Here is a 20,030-nt window from a genome sequence, read left to right on the forward strand (position 1 = left end):
CCGAAGTGGTAGTCAGTGTTCCCACATATATTGAGCCTGTGTACATAGCTAACCTGTTGGCTGACAGGTTCTGTGAAAACTTCACTCCCCTGTCCCCACCACATGTACCCCATGACATCCCTACAACCTGTCCCCTACCTTGTATCTCTAAGAGCAGGTCGTAAATGCCCTCTCTAAGGCCTAATATACAGCATATATGGGACTGCATAACATCCCAGGTTGCATCATACATGGGCTCCAACAAGAATTATTAACACCATTGGGTATCGGCTTTGTCCCAGCTGAATGGAAAATGGCCACCGTTATTCCCTTGCACAAAGGTGGTGCTTCCACTGACCCCGGGAACTATAGACCTATTAGCCTGATTAGCCTTATCTGCAAAGCCATGGAGCTAATCATCATGCACCTTATCAACAAAGATATCGATAATCTCTAAACACTTGACCCTACTCAGTTTGGATTTGTCAAAGTGAGATCATGCCTGTTAAACCTGGTGGACTTCAAGACAGTCACTAAGGCCCTGGGTGAGGGCAAATCTGTGCATACAGCCTTCCTAGACTTAGCTAAAGCATTTGACACTATCCCCCACTTAGGCATCATTGACAAACTCACCCATCTAGGTATCAACCCTTGTATTATTAGATGGATCACTAACTGGCTCACTGATAGAACACATACAGTCAAAGTAGGGGAATCCACCTCCAACAGCAGAACTCTAACCAATGGTGTTCCACAGGGATCAGTCCTGACACCTCTATTGTTTGTAATCTATTTCTCCAAAGTGCAAGCAAAAACTAAAGGTCTGTGGCTGACAAAGTTTGCTGATGACTGCAAACTGGGAGCGGACATAGAATCTCCAAATGATGTCAACATCCTACAAGAGAGTCTTACTCAAACAAATGATTGGTGCCAAAGTCATGGCCTTAAACTCAATGCAAAAAATGTATTATCATCCCTTTCAGTATGAGCGATGTTCCTGCTAACTATCACATCAATAGCAACAGCTTAAGTACGCACTGAGTGGTGAGACACCTGGCCACACAGGTTGACAGCAACCTTACCTTTAACCACTATGTCTCCACTGTGGTAAATGCTCACCTCCTATTGCTCCTCTCATAAGCCAGCAGAAAGAAAAGAAAAAGCTAAACCTCCCTGTACTCTTCCCTCATCAGGCCAATAATTGAGTACAACATCCCTTTTGGTATGTACCTTTTCAAGCACCTGCAACAATTGGTGAGACCATAAAGGTTCCTCACAAGGAAAATTCAAGGTCTTCAGCATCTGTTCTATGTGGATCACCTAAAATCACTGTCACTTTATTCTGTTTCATACAGACTACTCAGAGGCAATCTCTGCCTTGCATATAAGGCAATCTCTGACCCTGCATTACTGGAAATGCTACATTAACGTAAGTCAAATGGTACACTGGTTACTCACTCTAAAGACCTTAACCTGGTATGTGACATTAATAGAACCTGCAGAATGGACAGATTTGTCTCCCAGAGGTTACCACACCTTTGGAACAGACTCCCACTTCATGTCAAACAAAGCACCTCATTGGCCGTCTTCAAACACAATCTGGACAATTGGATAGGTAACCATAAATTCACCCCTGCATTCCAACTGTGTCCCTCTTGGACAGGGGCAATAGGTGCTGATCATGGAAATAAGGGTAGAACTTGCCTAGGCTTGTAAGGGCCATAGAGCCATTAGCCTGGTAACTTCCTATAACGCTATGATCCTATAAAGATGATGCATGCAAAAGCCAACATCAGGTTATGCGTACTTATGCATAGGCAGGCCACATTATGCATCATACATAGGCAACCCGAGTAGCAGTGTACAAAGTGAAGGGCACAGTTAATAATCATCTGCATAGTTGAAAAAGGGAGCACATGTGTGCATATCTTTCACAGGAAGGTGTGTCAGTGTAAGTGCTGAGGAGTATGAAAATAAAAAGTGCCATTATGTGAAGTGACAGTAACGGTATGGGGGAGGTGTCATTGGAGGTGTGTGATGTGCTGGAGGCTGTAATGGTGTGAGTGTGGGTAAGCAGGGACACAGCCTCAGCAGTTATATCAGCACTATGTCCTGGTCTACAGTAGAGGTCCAGGATATGCATGGCAGAGAGTTGATTATGCCACGCCTACCCCACCCACAACAGCAGTCTGTGCAAGGAGGTGCACTGGATGAACCATGACCCAAGCTAGATGCTGGTGTGCTGCATGATCTGAAGTGATGTCTGCTAGCAGATGTACTAGCATGATGATTGCCACTACCATGAGGAAGTCCATTCCTGGGAGTAGACACGTCTACAGTAGATGTTGCCATGGAAGTGTAAGCACTGCGGGAGCAGTATATCACTTGGCCATGGCCACATTGGCTACCATCTGTGGATGCAGCCAAGGAATGTCTCTGAAGATAGCAGCTCACTCCTGGCAAGTGAGCCAGAAAAGACATTACCTATTGTTGTGTGTGATTCAGTCTGTCCAAGGAATCACACATACAAGATATGCACTCCCATACATCAGCATGCAGACCCTGTGTCACTGTCACTGTCTCCGCTATGGCTGTGATGGCACTAGTCTGTGCCTCCACAATTGCCTTGTACATACTTTGGGTTGCAGCCGCTGACACACCAATCTCAGGGGGAGGATGGTAGCCATGCTTCAGAGAGCACCATTACCAACACCACCCCCCCAGAACCTCTCTGCCCATGACTAGTAGGGGCAGATATGGGGCCAGCACACTTCATTGACTGAGAGTGTCCCTAAGAACCTGCCCTCTCTCTAAAGTCTGGGTAACCCAGGTATCCACAGGCAAAGACTCTGTATCTATGGTCTGTGTCGGTGACACTGTGATCACACTTCCTGTGTCATGCACATACTCTGTATCCCCTGACTGTGCCAGCTCATTCTTGCCATCATTGATGGAGCTGCAGATCCTCCAACATCAGATGGGAGCAGTTACACAGGGCTGCTGTTGGATAAAGAATCACATGTGATACACTAAAACACAAAATATCCAGTGTAAGTATAACCCAGCACCACAACTAGACATGCAACTAATATTTTCACAAATATAAACATGATAAAAATTCATGCCCATTACCACATTTTATGCAGATGTATTTGGCTGTAATCCCTGTATGCCATGCGATGGGCAGATTTAATTATGTTTTATAGTGACTAAGGAGTACAGAAGACCTCTAGATATTAAAACATGGAAATAAGACTATGTACCTGAGGCATCCACGTGGGGCCTGTACATCTGTGCCCTTACATCCAGCACCACACTGTGGAGCTCTATGGAGGTGGTACTCCATTTAAGAAAAGCCATTAATGCTTCTGTTTCTGTGAGAGGAGGTACACTCAACTGCCCCTCACCTGTTGCCCTATGTTTGCATGCCTCTGATTCTGCTCTGTGAGTGGCACCATGGATCATATTGGTGGCCCTGCAACACACTGTTTCATAACCGTAGTCCTGCCCACCAATCGTATTCAGATTGGTAACAGTCTCAGCACAGGCACAGTTGCAGTAGGGCTGGTTGACTGCATGCATGTTAAAGTACTATTTGCCATGAAGACAAAGGACCTGGTGTACCACCTCATTCTCAGCATCATAGAATTTGAGCTTATGGGTGGATGTTGATGTCCTAGCATATGCATTGCTCTTTTTTCTGTGTACCCTGTTATATTCAGTCATTGCTTTGTTGGTATGGAAAACAGTGAAATTAACAGCCTTGTTCTTGATGCTGCTTACAAATCCTAACACGTCTACTGTCCTCCTTGCACATAAAAACATAGGCAAACTAATTACAAAAGCACAGTGTCCCAAGCCTAGAACAAATTTCCCCCAAATATTCAAAATATCAGATACATTAACAGCTTCAAAAAAAGAACAGAAAAACTACCTTGTAAACTCAACCTCCTGTCTATGCCAGGACCCTACCTACCCCCCCAATCAACCTCTCTTTACCCTAAAACTTATATCTCTTAAGTATATATAGTGTATAAATTCTGTTAGGCCAATGAGAAGCTATCAGCTGCTTCATTGTGCATATATTTTATGTAAATAGCAACACTTCTTAGTTATGTAGCCTATTTAGATTGCTTTCTGTACAACAATGTAATGCCAATGTGGATATTATCTTATTTGCACTAGACTTACATAGGTATTTCATCTTCTTTTACTTACTCAAGTCTATCGCTGTTCTTTATAACATGCCATTTTACAGTAAACTCTCAGTTAACCGGCACCCATAGGGATTGGTAGATGCCGCATTAGTGTAGTTTCTGGTTGCTTGAGAGTTACTATTAAAATTAACCTGACAAATACTATACCTTATAATATACCATACCATACCATAAACACAGTATTGATTTGATTTTAATATTGAAATACAGTAATTAAAAGCCTGGCTGGAATAATAATATTTTAAACATATTTCCACTAGAAAGCATGGCACATGGAATGGTTTTCAGAAGCACACGAGTGGATTAGAATTGAATGAACTGAATAGAGGGAGAGCGTGAATCCAGGTATGAATGTAGAAGTGACTGTGTTATAGATCAGAGAGAGAATGTGCAATCTGATGCGAACTGACTGAGTATGGAGCGAGTACTGACATTTTAGTGATTTGACTTGTGTGGTTTGACTTGTTCTCAGGTTGGGGAGAGAGGGAATTTATTTGTATCTTCCTTTTTAAAACTAAAAACTTAAAGGTATGTTTTTGTGGGGGAAAAACAGAAAGTGCAACACATGAAAAACTGAATTGTTCATACTGTACTGTACTTTGACTTTTTTATGGTTGCTTGAGTTCTGGTTAACTGAGAGTTTACTGTATCTTGTATAAACGTTATGTGTAACTGTTCATTTTTAATTTGTACAGTCTTGAATTTATGTCATTTTTTTTTTAATTTGTACAGTCTTGAAATTATGTAATTTTTCTCATATTTTGGAGCTTTTCTTCTCGGGTTTACACTGAAAATGGGCCTTTAGGTTAGTTGAACTACCCAGTTAACAAATGACAAATAAATAAATACATAAATAAATTCCATTTGTGCTTAATAGTTTGGTATCTGTATCCACACTCTCTAAGTAAATGTCAAGTACCTAGGTTTACTGAGCATATATCTGCACAAAACAGTCACAGAATTGCAACTCACCATGGCCACATGATTGTTACACAATCACTGTTAAAAATATTTTGGATTATGACATATATGCAAGATATATAACATTAAAACAGTATTGAGTAATACTCAGAAAACGAGCTCAGAGGCGAGTCTCCTGTCCATCTTAGCAGTCCTGCAGGCTACTAATTGCTCTACCCTTGAAATCTCCCCCATACACTTTGGCCAGCACATTTAAAATTACCAGCAAACTGACATTCCTTATATACAGCAGGTTAAATAGCAATTAAAAGCATCCATAGTACAAATGAATGGATTTTATAAAAAGTAGCGCTTATGTTATACAAGCAGATACTAGAGTGAATAAACTGTTTTCTAAAATCACGCTTGACAGCAATCAGACTTTAGCAGCATTGTTTTCCTCCAAAGCGTGATGGGAATCTGTGCTGCTCATCTTGCTTATATTGCATAGATTCACCAGTCTGGGTGTGATGATTATGCTAATTAAGAGTCAGCTCATTATTTTTTCTGAATCACTCAATTTCCATGACAAGCACACCTGGTAAATATTGTGCAGACGTACTCAATGCTGTGCACATGCCTGGGTCCCTGTGGGCAGCTCTGTTTTCATACAGCCATCCTATGATTTTGGGAATGGGGGCATTGTGAAGTCATATTTAACCATCTGCTCATGGAGTCAGTGTAGAACACATCTTCTCAATAGCATACATAGGGATTGAGAACTGCCATGTTTCAATGTCATTGTAAATCCTAATGACAGAGAATCTATATTTTCTGAGGATGTCTGTCAATGCCCATCATTGCTTGGCAGATGGGACACATGAGGCCTGATTTGGTTGTCAGTACTCTGCAAAATTTCCCTACTATTCCTCAAGGTGAAATACGATGGCTGCAGAAGGAGAGGGTAGTGCTCCTTTTAGAACACAGAGGTGGTATGTGGAGGAGACATACATATTTCTCCATATGCTACATAATGATTGCAAACACAGACTTCTGCAAGAGCAATATGAAGGGCCTCAGTATAAAGCTAAAGCATGGAATAGTTTGAGCCAAGCTTTCAGCCATGCAGCTGACATCCCACACAGAGAGTAACAGAGCCATCACCATTATAGGGACATGAGGCACTGCAGTCCTGACCTCCTATACTGATGGTAGGAGAACGTTAAGCAGTGGGTACCACTTATGTACTGTAAAGCTGTTGTATTAGGTACACCTTTATACTAGCTCCTTTTATGTGTATAGCCCATGAAGATATTGAAAGAAATAGGCATCTACACAGGAGGAGTGCTTCATATTGCCTTGCTTTTAATATTAACAGTCAGATGGATTCATTCAAAAATGTGTAATTATCATACACTAGTGCCACTTCTACCATCACTGCCATTGTTCAAAGCTAGAAGTATGACTGTTCAGTGTTACTAGTGTGCTTATGCACATTTGGGTGGACAACTGGAGTAGGATGTTAAGACTCTGTCCTCAAATTGTGAGGATGCCTGTGAGTTAATTTCCCCTATTCAACAGATTTGTTATCCCAAAAATATTTTAGGTTTATTTCATGTCTTATTAGTATAACTGCAGCATTACATAAGCCAAATGGATTTGTGTCCTTAGATCGCCCTCCTTAATGTCGAGCGCCATAGCACTGATAGTCAGTAGGCCGAACTCAAAATTAAAAAAAATATATATATATTTTTATAGGGGCTGGGGCTTAGCAACAGTTACATTAACATGTTTAGTTAATGTTAAATTTGATGAAATTAAGATTCCCAAGTCTTTGAAATCAACAACTTAATTCAAGGTCTTATTAGCTAATTTAGGTTCCTTCTTACAACATGAGTTGGTGTTGATAATGGGTGACTTGAATGCACATATCGGGACAGACAGAACAGGATATGAGGACTGCCTTGGTCCACATGGGTGGGGCAACAGGAATAAAGAAGGAGAAGCCATTCCAGACTTCTTTCTGGCAAATGGCTGGATAGTAGCCAACACATGGTTCAGAAAGACAGAAAGTTACAAGATCACATACAAGAGTAGCCAACATGCAACTCAGGTAGACTTCCTCCTAGTAAGAAAAAGGCAGTGGGGTAGAATCCATGATTGCAAAATCATCCCTAGTGAAACAGTCGGCCCACAGCATAAACCACTAGTTGCCACAATCAGCTGCAAGCAGTGGTGAGAGAAGGCTCTAAGATCAACAGAGACCGGGCTGAAGACCTGGAAGTTGACTGGAGAGAAAGTACAGCAGTTCGAGGAATTACTCAGGGCTCTAGCTCCCCAAGAAGAGGAGGAAATAGGTGGAGTTGAAGAAAAGTGGCAGCGCCTAAAAGCAGCATGTGTTAGGACTACAGAAATGATATGTGGCTGAGCCTGGTATGGAAATAAGATACATAAGGAAAGTTGGTGGTGGAATGCAGAAGTCCAGGAAGTCATCAAAAGAAAGAAGGAGTGCAGGAAGAAGTGGGAGATAGAAAAGATTGGCCAGGTTAGGAAGGACTATTGGTTGACTAACAAAGAAGCTAAGAAAGAAGTTGCAATAGCAAAGAATAGGGCATCAGAGGCACTCTACCAACTTTTGGAAAGTAACTCAGTAAGGGGCACAAAGAAACTATATCAGGTTGCAAGGCAAAGACAGAAAGATAAAAAAGATAGTCAGACACCCTTCATAAGGGATGCTGGCAACAACCTGCTCACCAGTCTACAGGGCATCAAAGGCCGATGGAAGGAGTATTTCCAGAAGCTTCTGAATGAAGAAAACCCCACAGAAGCTGTACTGCCCCAGAAATAGCCTACGATGAAAGGAGAAGAGGAGCCCACCTTAGAAGAAGTAAGAACAGCACTAAGGAAGATGAAGTCAGGGAAAGTAGCAGGCTCAGATGAGGTCACAGCAGATATGATAAAGATGCTGAGTGAGATAGGGGAGAAATGGCTCCTGAGGGTACTAATAGCAGTGTGAAGAGAAAGGCGTATCCCAGATGACTGGAGAATAAGCATACTCGTGCCAGTGTACAAGAACAAAGGGGACATCCACAACTGTGGGCAGTACAGAGGCATCAAACTCCTACCACACTGCATGAAAGCTCTGGAGAGGGTGATTGATAAATGGATACGCAGAGTAGTAGAATGTAAGATGGGAGATGAGCAGTTCAGATTCAGATCAGGATGCAGCACAATTGATGCGATGTTTGCACTGTGACAGATACTTGAGAAGAAGCTAGAGATGAGGAGAGAGTCCAACTGGGCATTCCCAGACTTGAAGAAAGTATATGACAAGGTCCCAAAAAAGCTGATCTGGGCAGTAATGTGGTGGTTTGAAGTTCCAGAAACATTGGTAGAATTACTGCAGGCTATGTACAAGGACGCAGTGACTTTAGATATGGTGAGAGAGGACATGCAAGCGGTTGGTGTGACAGAGCAAGATGCAGAGGACAGGAAGAAATGGAAACAGTTGATCTGCTGTGGCGACCCCTAACGGGAGCAGCCGAAAAAAGAAGAAGAAGTGTTTGGCCTCACAGAGGGGCTCCCAGTGGGAGTGGGTGTACACCAGGGTTCAGCTCTGAGCCCACTGCTGTTCATACTGGTGAAGGACTACATTAGCAGACAGGTTGGAGGGAACAGCTCAACAAAGCTGCTGTATGCAGACGATGTGGCAGTACAGGCAGACTCTGAGCTAGACCTTCAGCAAAGGATAGGAGAATGGAATGCAAATCTGAAGGCACCTGGGATGAAACTAAGCACAGATAAGACGGTGGTAATGGCAGCAAATTGGGGAAATCAGAAGAAGCTGAGAATAGAGATAGAAGGGAAGATAGTAGAACAGGTAAACAGCTTCAGGTATCTGGGAGGGGTGGTTGAGGAGATGGGTAGTCTGAATGAAGAGGTCAAAGCTAGAATCAGAGGGGCTGCAGCCAACTGGCATAGAGTATCAGGGGTCTATATTATATTAGCGAAAATCCTTTTAAGCGAATGCGAAAACACCGACACGTATTGCGCGAACCACGAATATGCCTAACGTACTAAACCGCGAAATACAAAAAGTCAAATCCCCATAATCGTCCAACTCCACCTCCCACTACATACTGCCTACCCAAACAAAATAAATAAACCACATACAAACACTAACCAAAACCCTACTTCTAACCCTAAAGTAAAGCACCAAAACCCTACTTCTAACCCTACACTAAACCATACATACATTACTGTCTATGCACTTACCTTAACCTGCACCCTAACCCTAAGGTCCGTAACTATGGCACACTTACCCTACAGTGATATACCAAAACAAAACAAATAATCCACACACATACATTTAACAAAACCCTAATTCTAACCCTACACTCAACCTTACATACATTACAATCTACGCACTTACCTTAACCCAAACCCTAACCCTAAGGTCCATAAGTATCGCACACTTACCTTACGGAGCTGTACCGCAGACGGGCCAACCATGACACTTCGACTTTTTGAATTTCACGGTGTAGTACGTTCAGCATAATCGTGGTTCGCGCAATACGTGATGGTGTTTTCGCATTCGTTTAAAAGGATTTTTGTTATTATAATATAGACCCAAGTATCAGGTGCAGTCTATGACAGAAGAATGCCAAAGAAGCTGAAAAGTGAGGTGTACAAGACAGTGGTGCGACCAGTACAGAAACCTGTGCAGTAAAGGCAGAACAGTTGAAGAAGCTAGAGGTGAAGGAAATGAAGTGCCTGAGAAAGGTGGTAGGATGCACACTGTGGGACAGACGAAGAAATGAGGACATAAGAGCAGAAGTCAAAGTAGCTCCAATTGCAGAAAAGATCAAATAGAACAGATTACGGTGGTTTGGGCACATGTGTAGAAAAGCAGAAGACAATCTGGTTAGCATGATTTGGGACAGACAGGAAGAGGGTAAGAGGAAGCGAGGATGTCCAGCAAAGAGGTGGATGGATTGTGTGAAAGAAGATCTGCGACAGTCAGGCATGAGCGTTGAAGAAGGCAGGAGTGTGGCACTGAATCAGGGAGAGTTGGTGACAGCTAACACGATACCCCAACACCATGTAGAAAAAAAATGTGAAAAGGGAGGGAGGCTGATGATGATGATAGTTTCCTTCTTAATATATTTACTAAAATAAATTATTTTGCATTTATCAGTGCTAAAGTTTATACCAATAGTATTGGCCCAAGAAGAAACATCACTAATAGCTGAGTGGACAGGATTAAATGTAAAATAATTGTTTCCTTTGTCTATCACCTGTGAACAGCTTGTTTCCTTTGTATATGTACATTAGTCTCAGGTTATCAGTACTGCATCTGTGACTACAGAGACGTGTTGCTCTGTCTGACTAGCTCATCCCGTTAATCCTCTGTGAGCCTGCCCGTGATGATGGTCATTGTTGTTTCAGATCCAACATGCCATTTATATATGTACTAACAAGCTTATTAAAATCATAACCATTTTTAGGCCAACAACTATATTTTGTTTAACATTATCAGTTTCAATACAGCAAAAACTTCAGATTTTTATTGTATTTGTACCCACCATCTACCCTCACCCCCTTGTCGCTATTCTCTCTCTTAGATACCTTTATTCTTTATTATTTTATCTCCATTTCTTTTGCTGTTATATGCAGCAGAATAATGACCTTCAGCTGTCCCACCAGCAAGATCTGCCTGCACCCAGGTGGCAGCAGCACCACCACCACATGAAGCACCCAGCACATCTGGGTCACAGCCTGCCACAGTTGTCGCTACACGTCCTGCCCTACCTGCTTCACCTGCTTCAGGTAGTCCTGCAGTTGTACCTTCCTTTAACAGTGCAAATGGAGTTGATTCCTTTGTCATCCATCAGGACCTGGCAGAGATTGTGAAGATATCATAAACAGGAGGTTGGGTGCTCCAGTGACTCATTGAGTTGCATCCCTGTCCAGCAGTAGCATCAACATTTCAATCAGGGCCTAGTGGTGACGGTACCCAGGGTGATGAGTAATCTCCCATTGGGTCTCATCTGGTGGAGATTGCAGCTGTGAACACCCAGTCCTGGTGTTCCTCTCTCTTTTGTGTCCATCCCCACCCCTATTAGTCATTCAGTCATGCCCCCACTATTATCTTCCAACTGTTTGTCTCCTACACCATTGTGTTCTTCCTCCCTCAGTGTGTTACCACACACCCTGACAGTCTTGTCTGTTTTCCCCTGTTACCTGAACTAACCTAACCCTCTTACCTTCCTCTTACATCCCTTCCTTCCTTCCTTCCCCAACTCACCCTTTTCTTCATAAATATAAAATGGGTATGGGTGCCAGTACCACAAAAAAGCATTTCCCCTCCGTCCCACTCATTCTGTATTTATTCACCTTCTGTTCTGCCCTCTGCTTACCACTCCTTTTCATTTGTTTCCGATACTCCCATTATCCACCTTTAAATTGGTCAAAAAATAAACACACAGAACACATGCCCATATAAGGGCTTCTGAATCACTTATCTTTTTGTAATAGTAGTGTGCACGAAGAGCACCTTCAATGCCCATGTACAACCAATTTGGAATGTAACTGCTCATTGTATAACAAAAATTAAGTCTAGTCACTGTCATCTACTGTTCCCAGCTCACCCATAACAGTGCAGTTTGGATCTGTGTCTAAGTTTGACAAAAATAGGATACATCAAATAGTCAAGTCTACTGAAAATATCATTAGAGCTAGTTTGCTCTCCTTACAGGACCTGTACTATTCCAGAGTCATGAAGTGGGCAGGGAAAATCATCACTGACCCGTCACATCCAGGGCACCATCTTTTTGAAGTATTATCATCGGCCAGGCATTATAGATTAATATGCACAAAAACAAACAGATATAAGAATTTTTTTTCCCCACAAACCATAATGTTCATAAATGGTTGATTCAGCTTATTAGGTTGGGTATTCTTTTTCCCAAGTCTCTCAGGTTCTGCAATGTTGTTTACTTAATGTTAATATGTGTTTATTTCAGTATTTCTTGCACTGAGCTGCACTTTGCACCTTGCATGTACATGTATATGCATATATACATTTTTTGTCTTGTTTTTAATAGTTCTATGTATGTTGATTATGTAATACGTACTTGGAGAGTCATTGAAACCAGAGTCAAATTCCTTGTATGTGTACATACTTGGCCAATAAATGTGATTCTGATTCTGAACTTACTAAGAATATTGGCCTTGGCTGCCATTGGTCATGCAAATCAGTTGAGTGTTGTTGAATGACAGTTGCAAACACAGAATGTGGTAAAACTCATACTTTCAGTATCTGGAAGCCCAGGAGTGACAGATGCAGGCCATCTCTAGCAAAGCATCGAGATCTGTAAATCATGTCATCCCAGGCAGACAGATACTGAATTCCCTTACAGTGACATCAGAAACTTAGCCAAGTGTTGAAATCAATCATTTTCTGCTTGTACTATGGTATAATTCTGGGTGATGGTAGGATGCTGCTCAGGGCTAGGGTCATACCCACCTGGGCTACATAATCTGAGAACTCCTCCATGTCTGTTTTCATGTAGTCCAGGGAGGTACATCTCAGGTCATTCACACCCACATAAACAATGACAGAGTCATATTTGTACCTGTTGTTGTGGAACCTGAGTGTGCGTTATGTGGCGGATCCTGGCACCTGGTAGGCAACTGTCTGTTACTTTCTCCTTATTCAACCTAGTGAGTGCAGCATCAGTGTGCCTCACTATCGAGTCACCTATGACTAGTGTGTTGTGCATGCTGTTTTGCCTCAGGGGCTTTGGTTGAGTGGCACACTGTTTAGGAGAGTTTTGTGTCTTGTGATTAATGTGCTGTGGTGTTCGAGTGTGTTTCTGCCTTGGAGGTCTCTGCTGTTTGGGTAGATTTTTTTTGAGAGCCTCCAAGAAGGTGGGTATGTGGTTTGTGTTTTTATGCTGGTGTGTGCTCTGGAGGGCTATGTGTTCCATGTGGTGTGGTGCAAGTGTTGACCTTCTCCTCTTGACCAGCTATTCCAGTGTTAGCTGGACAGTGTGTGGCCTCCAATTTGGATATATAAGCACATCTCTCACAAGTTTGAGTGTTAGGAGAAGAGGGTTGTCAGTGGACATGAGGTAGTTGCTACATTGCCTCAGGCTGCCCAGGTTCACCAGGTTAATAGGTGAAAGCACAGGGAACTGATCTTTAGACATGCCTGGAGGGGTGGGTATTATGAATAAGTACTGGAGCTGTTTTCTTGTAGAATGTTTAGTGCTGGTAGCACTTTTGTGTGCTACAATAATTGCTACAAGAAGTCTGGTAAAGTGCTAGACTAATAAGCTTGTAAAAGTGCAGGAGAGGAGAGAACTAGTAGATCTAAGGGAAAATTTGAAGAGCAGACTTTGGCACCGCTCAGAAGCTTACACACAGTCATGGATACAGCAAATCTGTATCTGTACTAGACTAGTTACAGGAAAGGTGGGAAAAGCACAAATGCGGGCTTTTAAACCAGAAAGTTGAAAGAGGTGAAAAGAATGCCCAAACGGCCAATAAACTACAATTTTGGGCCAGAAACCACTCCTCTTCTGGTAGATACGCTACCTAGTGCTTACCACTACAACTGGCAAGCTAGAAGGTTTCCCTCTAACACAGAAAAGCTTAGGGGGGGTTCAGATGCTCACAAACAGTCCTGGATACAGCAAATCTGTATCTGGACAAGACTAGTTACAGGGAAAGTGGGAAACAAGCGCAAACTCAGGCTTTTAAACCAGAAAGTTGAAAGAGATGGAAAAAACTGCCCAAACGGCCAATAAACTACAATTTCTGGGCCAGAAACCACTCCTCTTGTGATAGATAGGCTACCTAGTGCTTACCACTCCCACTGATAAGCTAGAAGGCTTCCATCCAACACAGAAAGGCTTGGGGGGGGCTCAGAAGCTTACAAACAGTCCTGGATACAGCAAATCTGTATCTGGACTAGACTAGTTAAAGGAAAGGTGGGAAACAAGCATAAATGCGGGCTTTTAAACCAACATGACAGCATTGATGTTGGTATGCCAGCTGGCCAAGGAGGTATTTATCATATATGTGGCAGCATATGTTCATGTATGTATTTTGTATAGCGCGTTTACATTTATTTCCATTATTTTTTTTGTGCATTAGACATCCTTAAGAGAACACAGGATCCCTATCACCAGTTGTGGCTGGTGGTTTCAAATCAAAGGGAGGCTGCAGGAGACAGCTGAATGGCCAGGGCCAATGGGAAGGGGTGTGGCCAACTAGAAAGGAGGTGGGGCTATGCTAAAAACTGGGACTTTAAATACTCTGCCCTGGGTGCCAAACCATCATTATGAGAGTCCAGTCAAGGCAAAATGAAGGAAGTGTAGAAGAAAAAAAACATTTCAATCCATCGGTTACATGACAGCTTACTTAACATCTAGATGGAAACAAAAAGGTTGTAAGGCATGAAAAAATAAATTACTTTCTAAATACATTACTGCAATGCCAGTCAAAATCAAGTATAAAAAAACAAGCAGCACTCATCTCAAACCACTTCTTCTTGCACTGCAGTTCTAATTATAATTTATATTCAGCTTTATAAAAGTACCAAGTAACATGCTGAAAGTAGCAATCTCTGTGATACCCCCACTTGTAAAAATGTTTCTTATCCAAAAAAGACATACTGCTTGACAATAACTATCTACTTGTTTCATGTGGAAAACATGATCAAAGTAAAAAATGAACAGCAAACAAGAAACAAGCTCAAGATAAATTGCTTAAAGGATTACTGCACAAGTTATGGACCACACATGATAGACTGGCATTCTGTTTAGTTTACGGGAAAAGCCTGCAAGGATGACTGCAAGTCTCCAACAAATGTAATGAGCTTCTGAAAATATTGTAATCCTGTCCTTTATTACAAATACTGTCATATGCATTTCAATACCCAAGGCTTTTACCGCTATCTAGTTATGTAAATGTTCTCTGCATGGCAACAACAAAAAGGCTTTCAGTGTTGGTAATTCTTTAACAGTATGCTTATTAAAGCTTACTTGTATCTTACAATCTCAGACAAGCTTACCTGATGGTCATTAAAGCATTGCTACTTAAACAAAGAGCAACAGGCACTGTAAAAACATGCATTTTCTGAATAATAATAAGAAGCATAAATCATTAGTATAAAAATATGACAGAAAACTAGAACATTCTGCAAAATCAAGGACAGATGAAAAGCAACTGTAGTACTTATGTCTACCTTGGATGGGGGGATACTCTGCACACTTAACACTGCATAACCGCTCCTTGCCTTGCTTGGAGACATCCAGAGTCACTACGTGGGGGAGTGGGGTGCAACAAGTATATCACAATTTGAAATATCTCTGGTAGACAGTGATGGTCCTGACACATTTGTCATACCTCTCAACCTCAGAGCAAGAAATCTAAACAAAGCCATGAATAGAAGTGGGACAAAGGCCCAAAAATTAGGACACTTTTAAAATATTGCTGTAATAAACTTAGAAAGATAATTAGGTCTTGCATTAGTATGAATTTTCTGAAGGGTATGAAATCTGAAACTCAAATGTCTGTCATTATTTTCTAACTTCAATCTTTAATGATTTGCCACTAATTTGCCAGAAAAACACAATTTTATGAAAAACAGACCAAAAATGTGATGCAAAAATATAAAATAGCCACACAATAATTCAGCTGGGAACCTGTCAAAGAAGGGACACGTTTTTAATATTACTACTGTTAACTTGAGCAGCTGACAAAATAAGAGAATCTACATGCATTTCTGAAATTAAAAGTAATCTATAACTCTGATCATTGCAGTTATGTATTAATTGTAAACTCTCCATGTTTTCTTCCAAATTTCATTTTGCAGAGGAATTATTAGGGGGTGAGGAACATTTTGAGACAAAATCGGGGACAGTTGAGAGGTTTGGATATACCTAATTCTATAAAGCAATTTATTTGCGCATACCTCTTAACACAGAAAATTTGGACAAGGCCAAATATATTGGGGGAACATACAAACAGTACTAAAAATTACTCCTGTATAAACTTAGACATTTGACAGAATAACATGCATTTTTCTGAAGGGTATGAAGTCTGAAGCTCAATGTCTGTCATTATTAAGTGACTTCATTCCTAAATGATTTGTCAGAAAACCACAAATGTTATGAGGAAAAAAAACAAAAATAAGAAGCAAAAATCTATTCATTCTGCAGAAATCTGGACAGTTGAGCGGTATAGTTCAGGCAGGGCAGTCTGAGTTTGCCACCCTTCCCCCCTCACAAAAACATGGTCAAATGGGGCCTTCCCCCTGCAACTATTTCAGTGTCCCATTACTTGGCTATTTCACCCCATTTACCATAAACACTGTAATTTGCATGCTGCTTTACTTCTACGATGATCTGGATTTCATTTAAAAGTTTTATTTTACATTTTACAGCATAAACACTAATAGATATCTGCTATACAAAGCAATGCAGTCTCACAATGAAAATAAACTTAGGATTAAAACTTCTCTGCCCTTGAAAGTCACATTCATTGAAACAGCATTGAAACCCACATTCAAAGGAAATACACCTGGCCAGTGTAAGATAAAGATTAACTTTGGGCTGTTTTCAAATCATAGGCCCCTTGCACAGGAAACATACATTTGTTCTTTGATACTCCTTCCTGGTTGTATTAAATTATATTCCTTGTATAATACAGTACAGTTGTTAGAAGGCGTTTTAAATTTATTGTTTTGAACATTCTTCTAGTAAACAATGAAACAAAATGCATGCACCAATAATGACACAACTGCCCATTTCAGAACATTTCCATCATAAAAGTCTACTCAAACTTCTACAGTTCACCAGTATCAGTAAATATGCACAATCTCTGCAGAAGTAAAAGTTATCTAAATAATTCCACATTAAAGAAATGTGCTCTATTGAATTGGTCATGTGCTCTATTGAATTGGTTATTTAAACTGTGTTTAATATGGTATAAGCATAATGATGAAGGGTGTTACCCGAAAGCTTTATCTAGTATTCTGTGAATAAATTAGGTATTTGAGTGTATCTTTACTGTTTTGCTTTATTTGAGTGAATAGTTCTATACTTCAACAGTGAAACTTTTCTGCAGTTGGTGTGTATCGAGTAATTCTATTATTTCTGAACCTGCTGTGAGCACTCTTTTAAAAAGAAGATGACACAACCTATACAAACTGGGAAAGGAGATGGTCAATTCAATTGTCAGCTGTGTCAGTTGGGGATATATACTTACAAGAGGGATAGTTTGAGTAGATAATTAGAATGAGCTTATATATCGAAATGCATTGGTGTTCTGGTTATGTGTTGCATGTGCTAATGTCACACTTGGTGACATGGATGCAAGGTCATCTTCTGTATTAAATATTGGCTCCCTACATAGAACTTCAGGGCATATGGTGATAGGACACTGCTACATATGAATGCACCATTCACATGTTGGATTATAAATTAAATGTGCAAGACCTACCCCTGACAGCAGTATATGGTGGTGAGCCATGTACTGGTGGATCCAGTTCTACTTACTCATACCTGTGTAGGGAGAAACAGCATGTTTGCAGAGGTTGACGATCCACAAATAGTCTTCATGTCAGGCCTCTTTGGTGTTGACAGCAATGTTAAAAGAAATGTTCCCATTTCACCTCTGCAGAAATGGACAGACCCCTGTGCCACAGGATATAAAAAAAACTGACAATTATGGGTGAATCTGCTTCTGAGATTCTTCTGCTTACTTAACAAGATATGTACCATTTGGTTCCTGTGCCTTTAAAAGAGATGTTTGTTTTCTATTTACTTAATCTCCCTGTCAGGTCATTAGGTGAAGAGTTGCTTGTTGTTCCTAGTCACAGCCTTGAAATATCAGACAATGTTCTTTTACCCATTTGGCACAAATTTTGTGTAGTTCTTTACTTTCTCTGAGTAGGGCATGTGAGACTGAGGCCTCATTTAAAAGGGTCTGTTGAACCTCATGATAAACCATCTTTAGTTTTCTCAAGGACATACAAACCTTTGTGTGGAACAAGATAAGATTTCCCCATTGGCTGGGTGCAATCATATGTAGAGCACACACAGCTCGCCAGCCTGCTTATAACAGTCTACTGTTTCTTGATCAGACAGATGCTAAAAGAGTTATGAGCTGACTTTGACTGTGTCATTAGCAACTTACACAGGTTCTACCTGCTGCTCTCTTATGTATGCATCTGCAGTCATATTTTCTAGAATGAATTTTGTCCCTTCATGAAGCATATTGCCTTCAATATGAGGATACTTTGGAAATGCTCTAGCAGTTGTTTCTTCTGCATTTAGCAGCCTTGTATCTTGCATTCAAATGTCTGATTAAACAAACAATAGCCACACAGTCTTGCTTGATCTGCATGTCTGCAATGCACACTTTGTTTTACTGGCTTACAGTCACTGACCTGTATTTGTAAACATGACATAGTACGGTATGTGTTGTACATGTTATTTCTTAAACTGTCTCAGAATGACTTAGCCAGTGTGGCTACTCTACCAAGTTCGAGATCCAGATGAAAGTGTATTCCTATATCTTCTTGACAAGATGCTTTGTAATAGCTTAGCTGTACAAAGTTGCATGATAGGAAAACAAATTTGGAGTGACTCAACTTTGTGTCAGTTAAGTTGTTTTCACAGCTGTCTAGGCAGCATTAAATACCCTTTCAGTTCTGGTTAAGAATGTAATCTAAGCAATATATAAAGCATAATATGCTAAAATTCAGATTTTTCATGGCAATGTGAATTTTGGGATATCAATAATTCCTGCACATAACCCAACAGTGGTGTACTTTTTGTTGTTGTTTTGTTTTATTTATTTTACTTTATTTTGCAAGGGGGAGTTATACTAAATTTGTTTTTAAATGTTTCCAAATGAATCTGTTTAATCATCAGATTTATTGTGATGTTTATTTTCTGTCAATAAGAATATTAGCCTAAAAGAAGTCTTTAAGTAATTTAGATTACAAAAAAAAAAAAAAAAACAGTTATCAAACAACTGGTAGTCATGGTTTAAATCATTGCTTCTGATTCTATTTTTTTCTTCTGATTTGACCTTTATTTTACAGGGAGACAAAGCAGATTGTTTTTATATAGTAGAATCTGGGGAAGTGAGAATAACCATAAAGACTAAGGTAGGTCATCTTCTACATGTAATTTACCATCTACATTGTTTTTCTCTCCATAATTTCATGTAGCAGTCATAGTCATCAGGACAAGAAGACAACTTCAGAAAGACTTAAAGAGATTTTACATTTTTAGTTGTTTAAAATGTATTTTATTTGTGTTGTATAGTATTTATAAAACTTACATCTCTCAAGTTATCCTTTAATGAGTGTAAAGAGGAAAAGCATGTTGCTTGTTTCCTAAATAACCGAGCAGTAACATGTTGCTCTTTGTTATCAGGTCAAGTTATTTCCCCTTTGCAATGAAATTAGCTGTGTTGGACACAAAGGCTGCAGTTCCCTCTTTGGAGTCCTGCCCTCTCTATAATGCCCTGTCTTCAAGTGAGGAGCCATAAAGTTTCTGAAAAAAATGAAACTTTATTCTGTTCTTCTTTTCTTTACAGTTTCCTCATGTGTTCACTGATCCCGTAGTTAAACATTGGTGCATGTTGCTTGGAAATGTTACCTTTTACCACATGCAAACACTTAAGGACAACATGTTTACAGATGCATTGTCAAGTCTGCTGATGTAAGTATAACATATCAGTCCATATATTTCTAGTTAATCACTGTATATTAATCAGATCAGACAATAGTAGTAGAAGTAGTGAATGCAAACTCATCTTAAGTCAAAACAAAACAAAAAGTAATAATAGAAAATATATAATTGTACAGCATTACTAAGTATTCAAAAGTAATCCAAGCAAGGCAGGCAG

The 20,030-nt window shown here is 40.4% G+C and overlaps 2 protein-coding genes across 3 annotated transcripts in view; both read left to right on the forward strand.

Moving 5' to 3' along the window:
- Nucleotides 1-20,030, forward strand: part of PRKAR2B (protein kinase cAMP-dependent type II regulatory subunit beta) — a 1,491,604-nt gene that overhangs the window by 1,407,058 nt on the left and 64,516 nt on the right. The window contains exon 9 of the mRNA XM_044088539.1: nucleotides 19,219-19,284. Within this exon, the coding sequence (XP_043944474.1) occupies nucleotides 19,219-19,284 (66 nt within the window). The remainder of the gene's footprint in view (nucleotides 1-19,218; nucleotides 19,285-20,030) is intronic.
- HBP1 (HMG-box transcription factor 1) overlaps nucleotides 1-20,030 on the forward strand; it is a 1,884,794-nt gene that overhangs the window by 245,008 nt on the left and 1,619,756 nt on the right. The gene's annotated exons all lie outside the window — the stretch shown is intronic.

The sequence above is a fragment of the Protopterus annectens genome, chromosome 11.part0 (genome assembly GCF_019279795.1).
Source record: "Protopterus annectens isolate FY-2018-M chromosome 11.part0, PAN1.0, whole genome shotgun sequence".
NCBI lineage: Eukaryota > Metazoa > Chordata > Ceratodontiformes > Protopteridae > Protopterus > Protopterus annectens.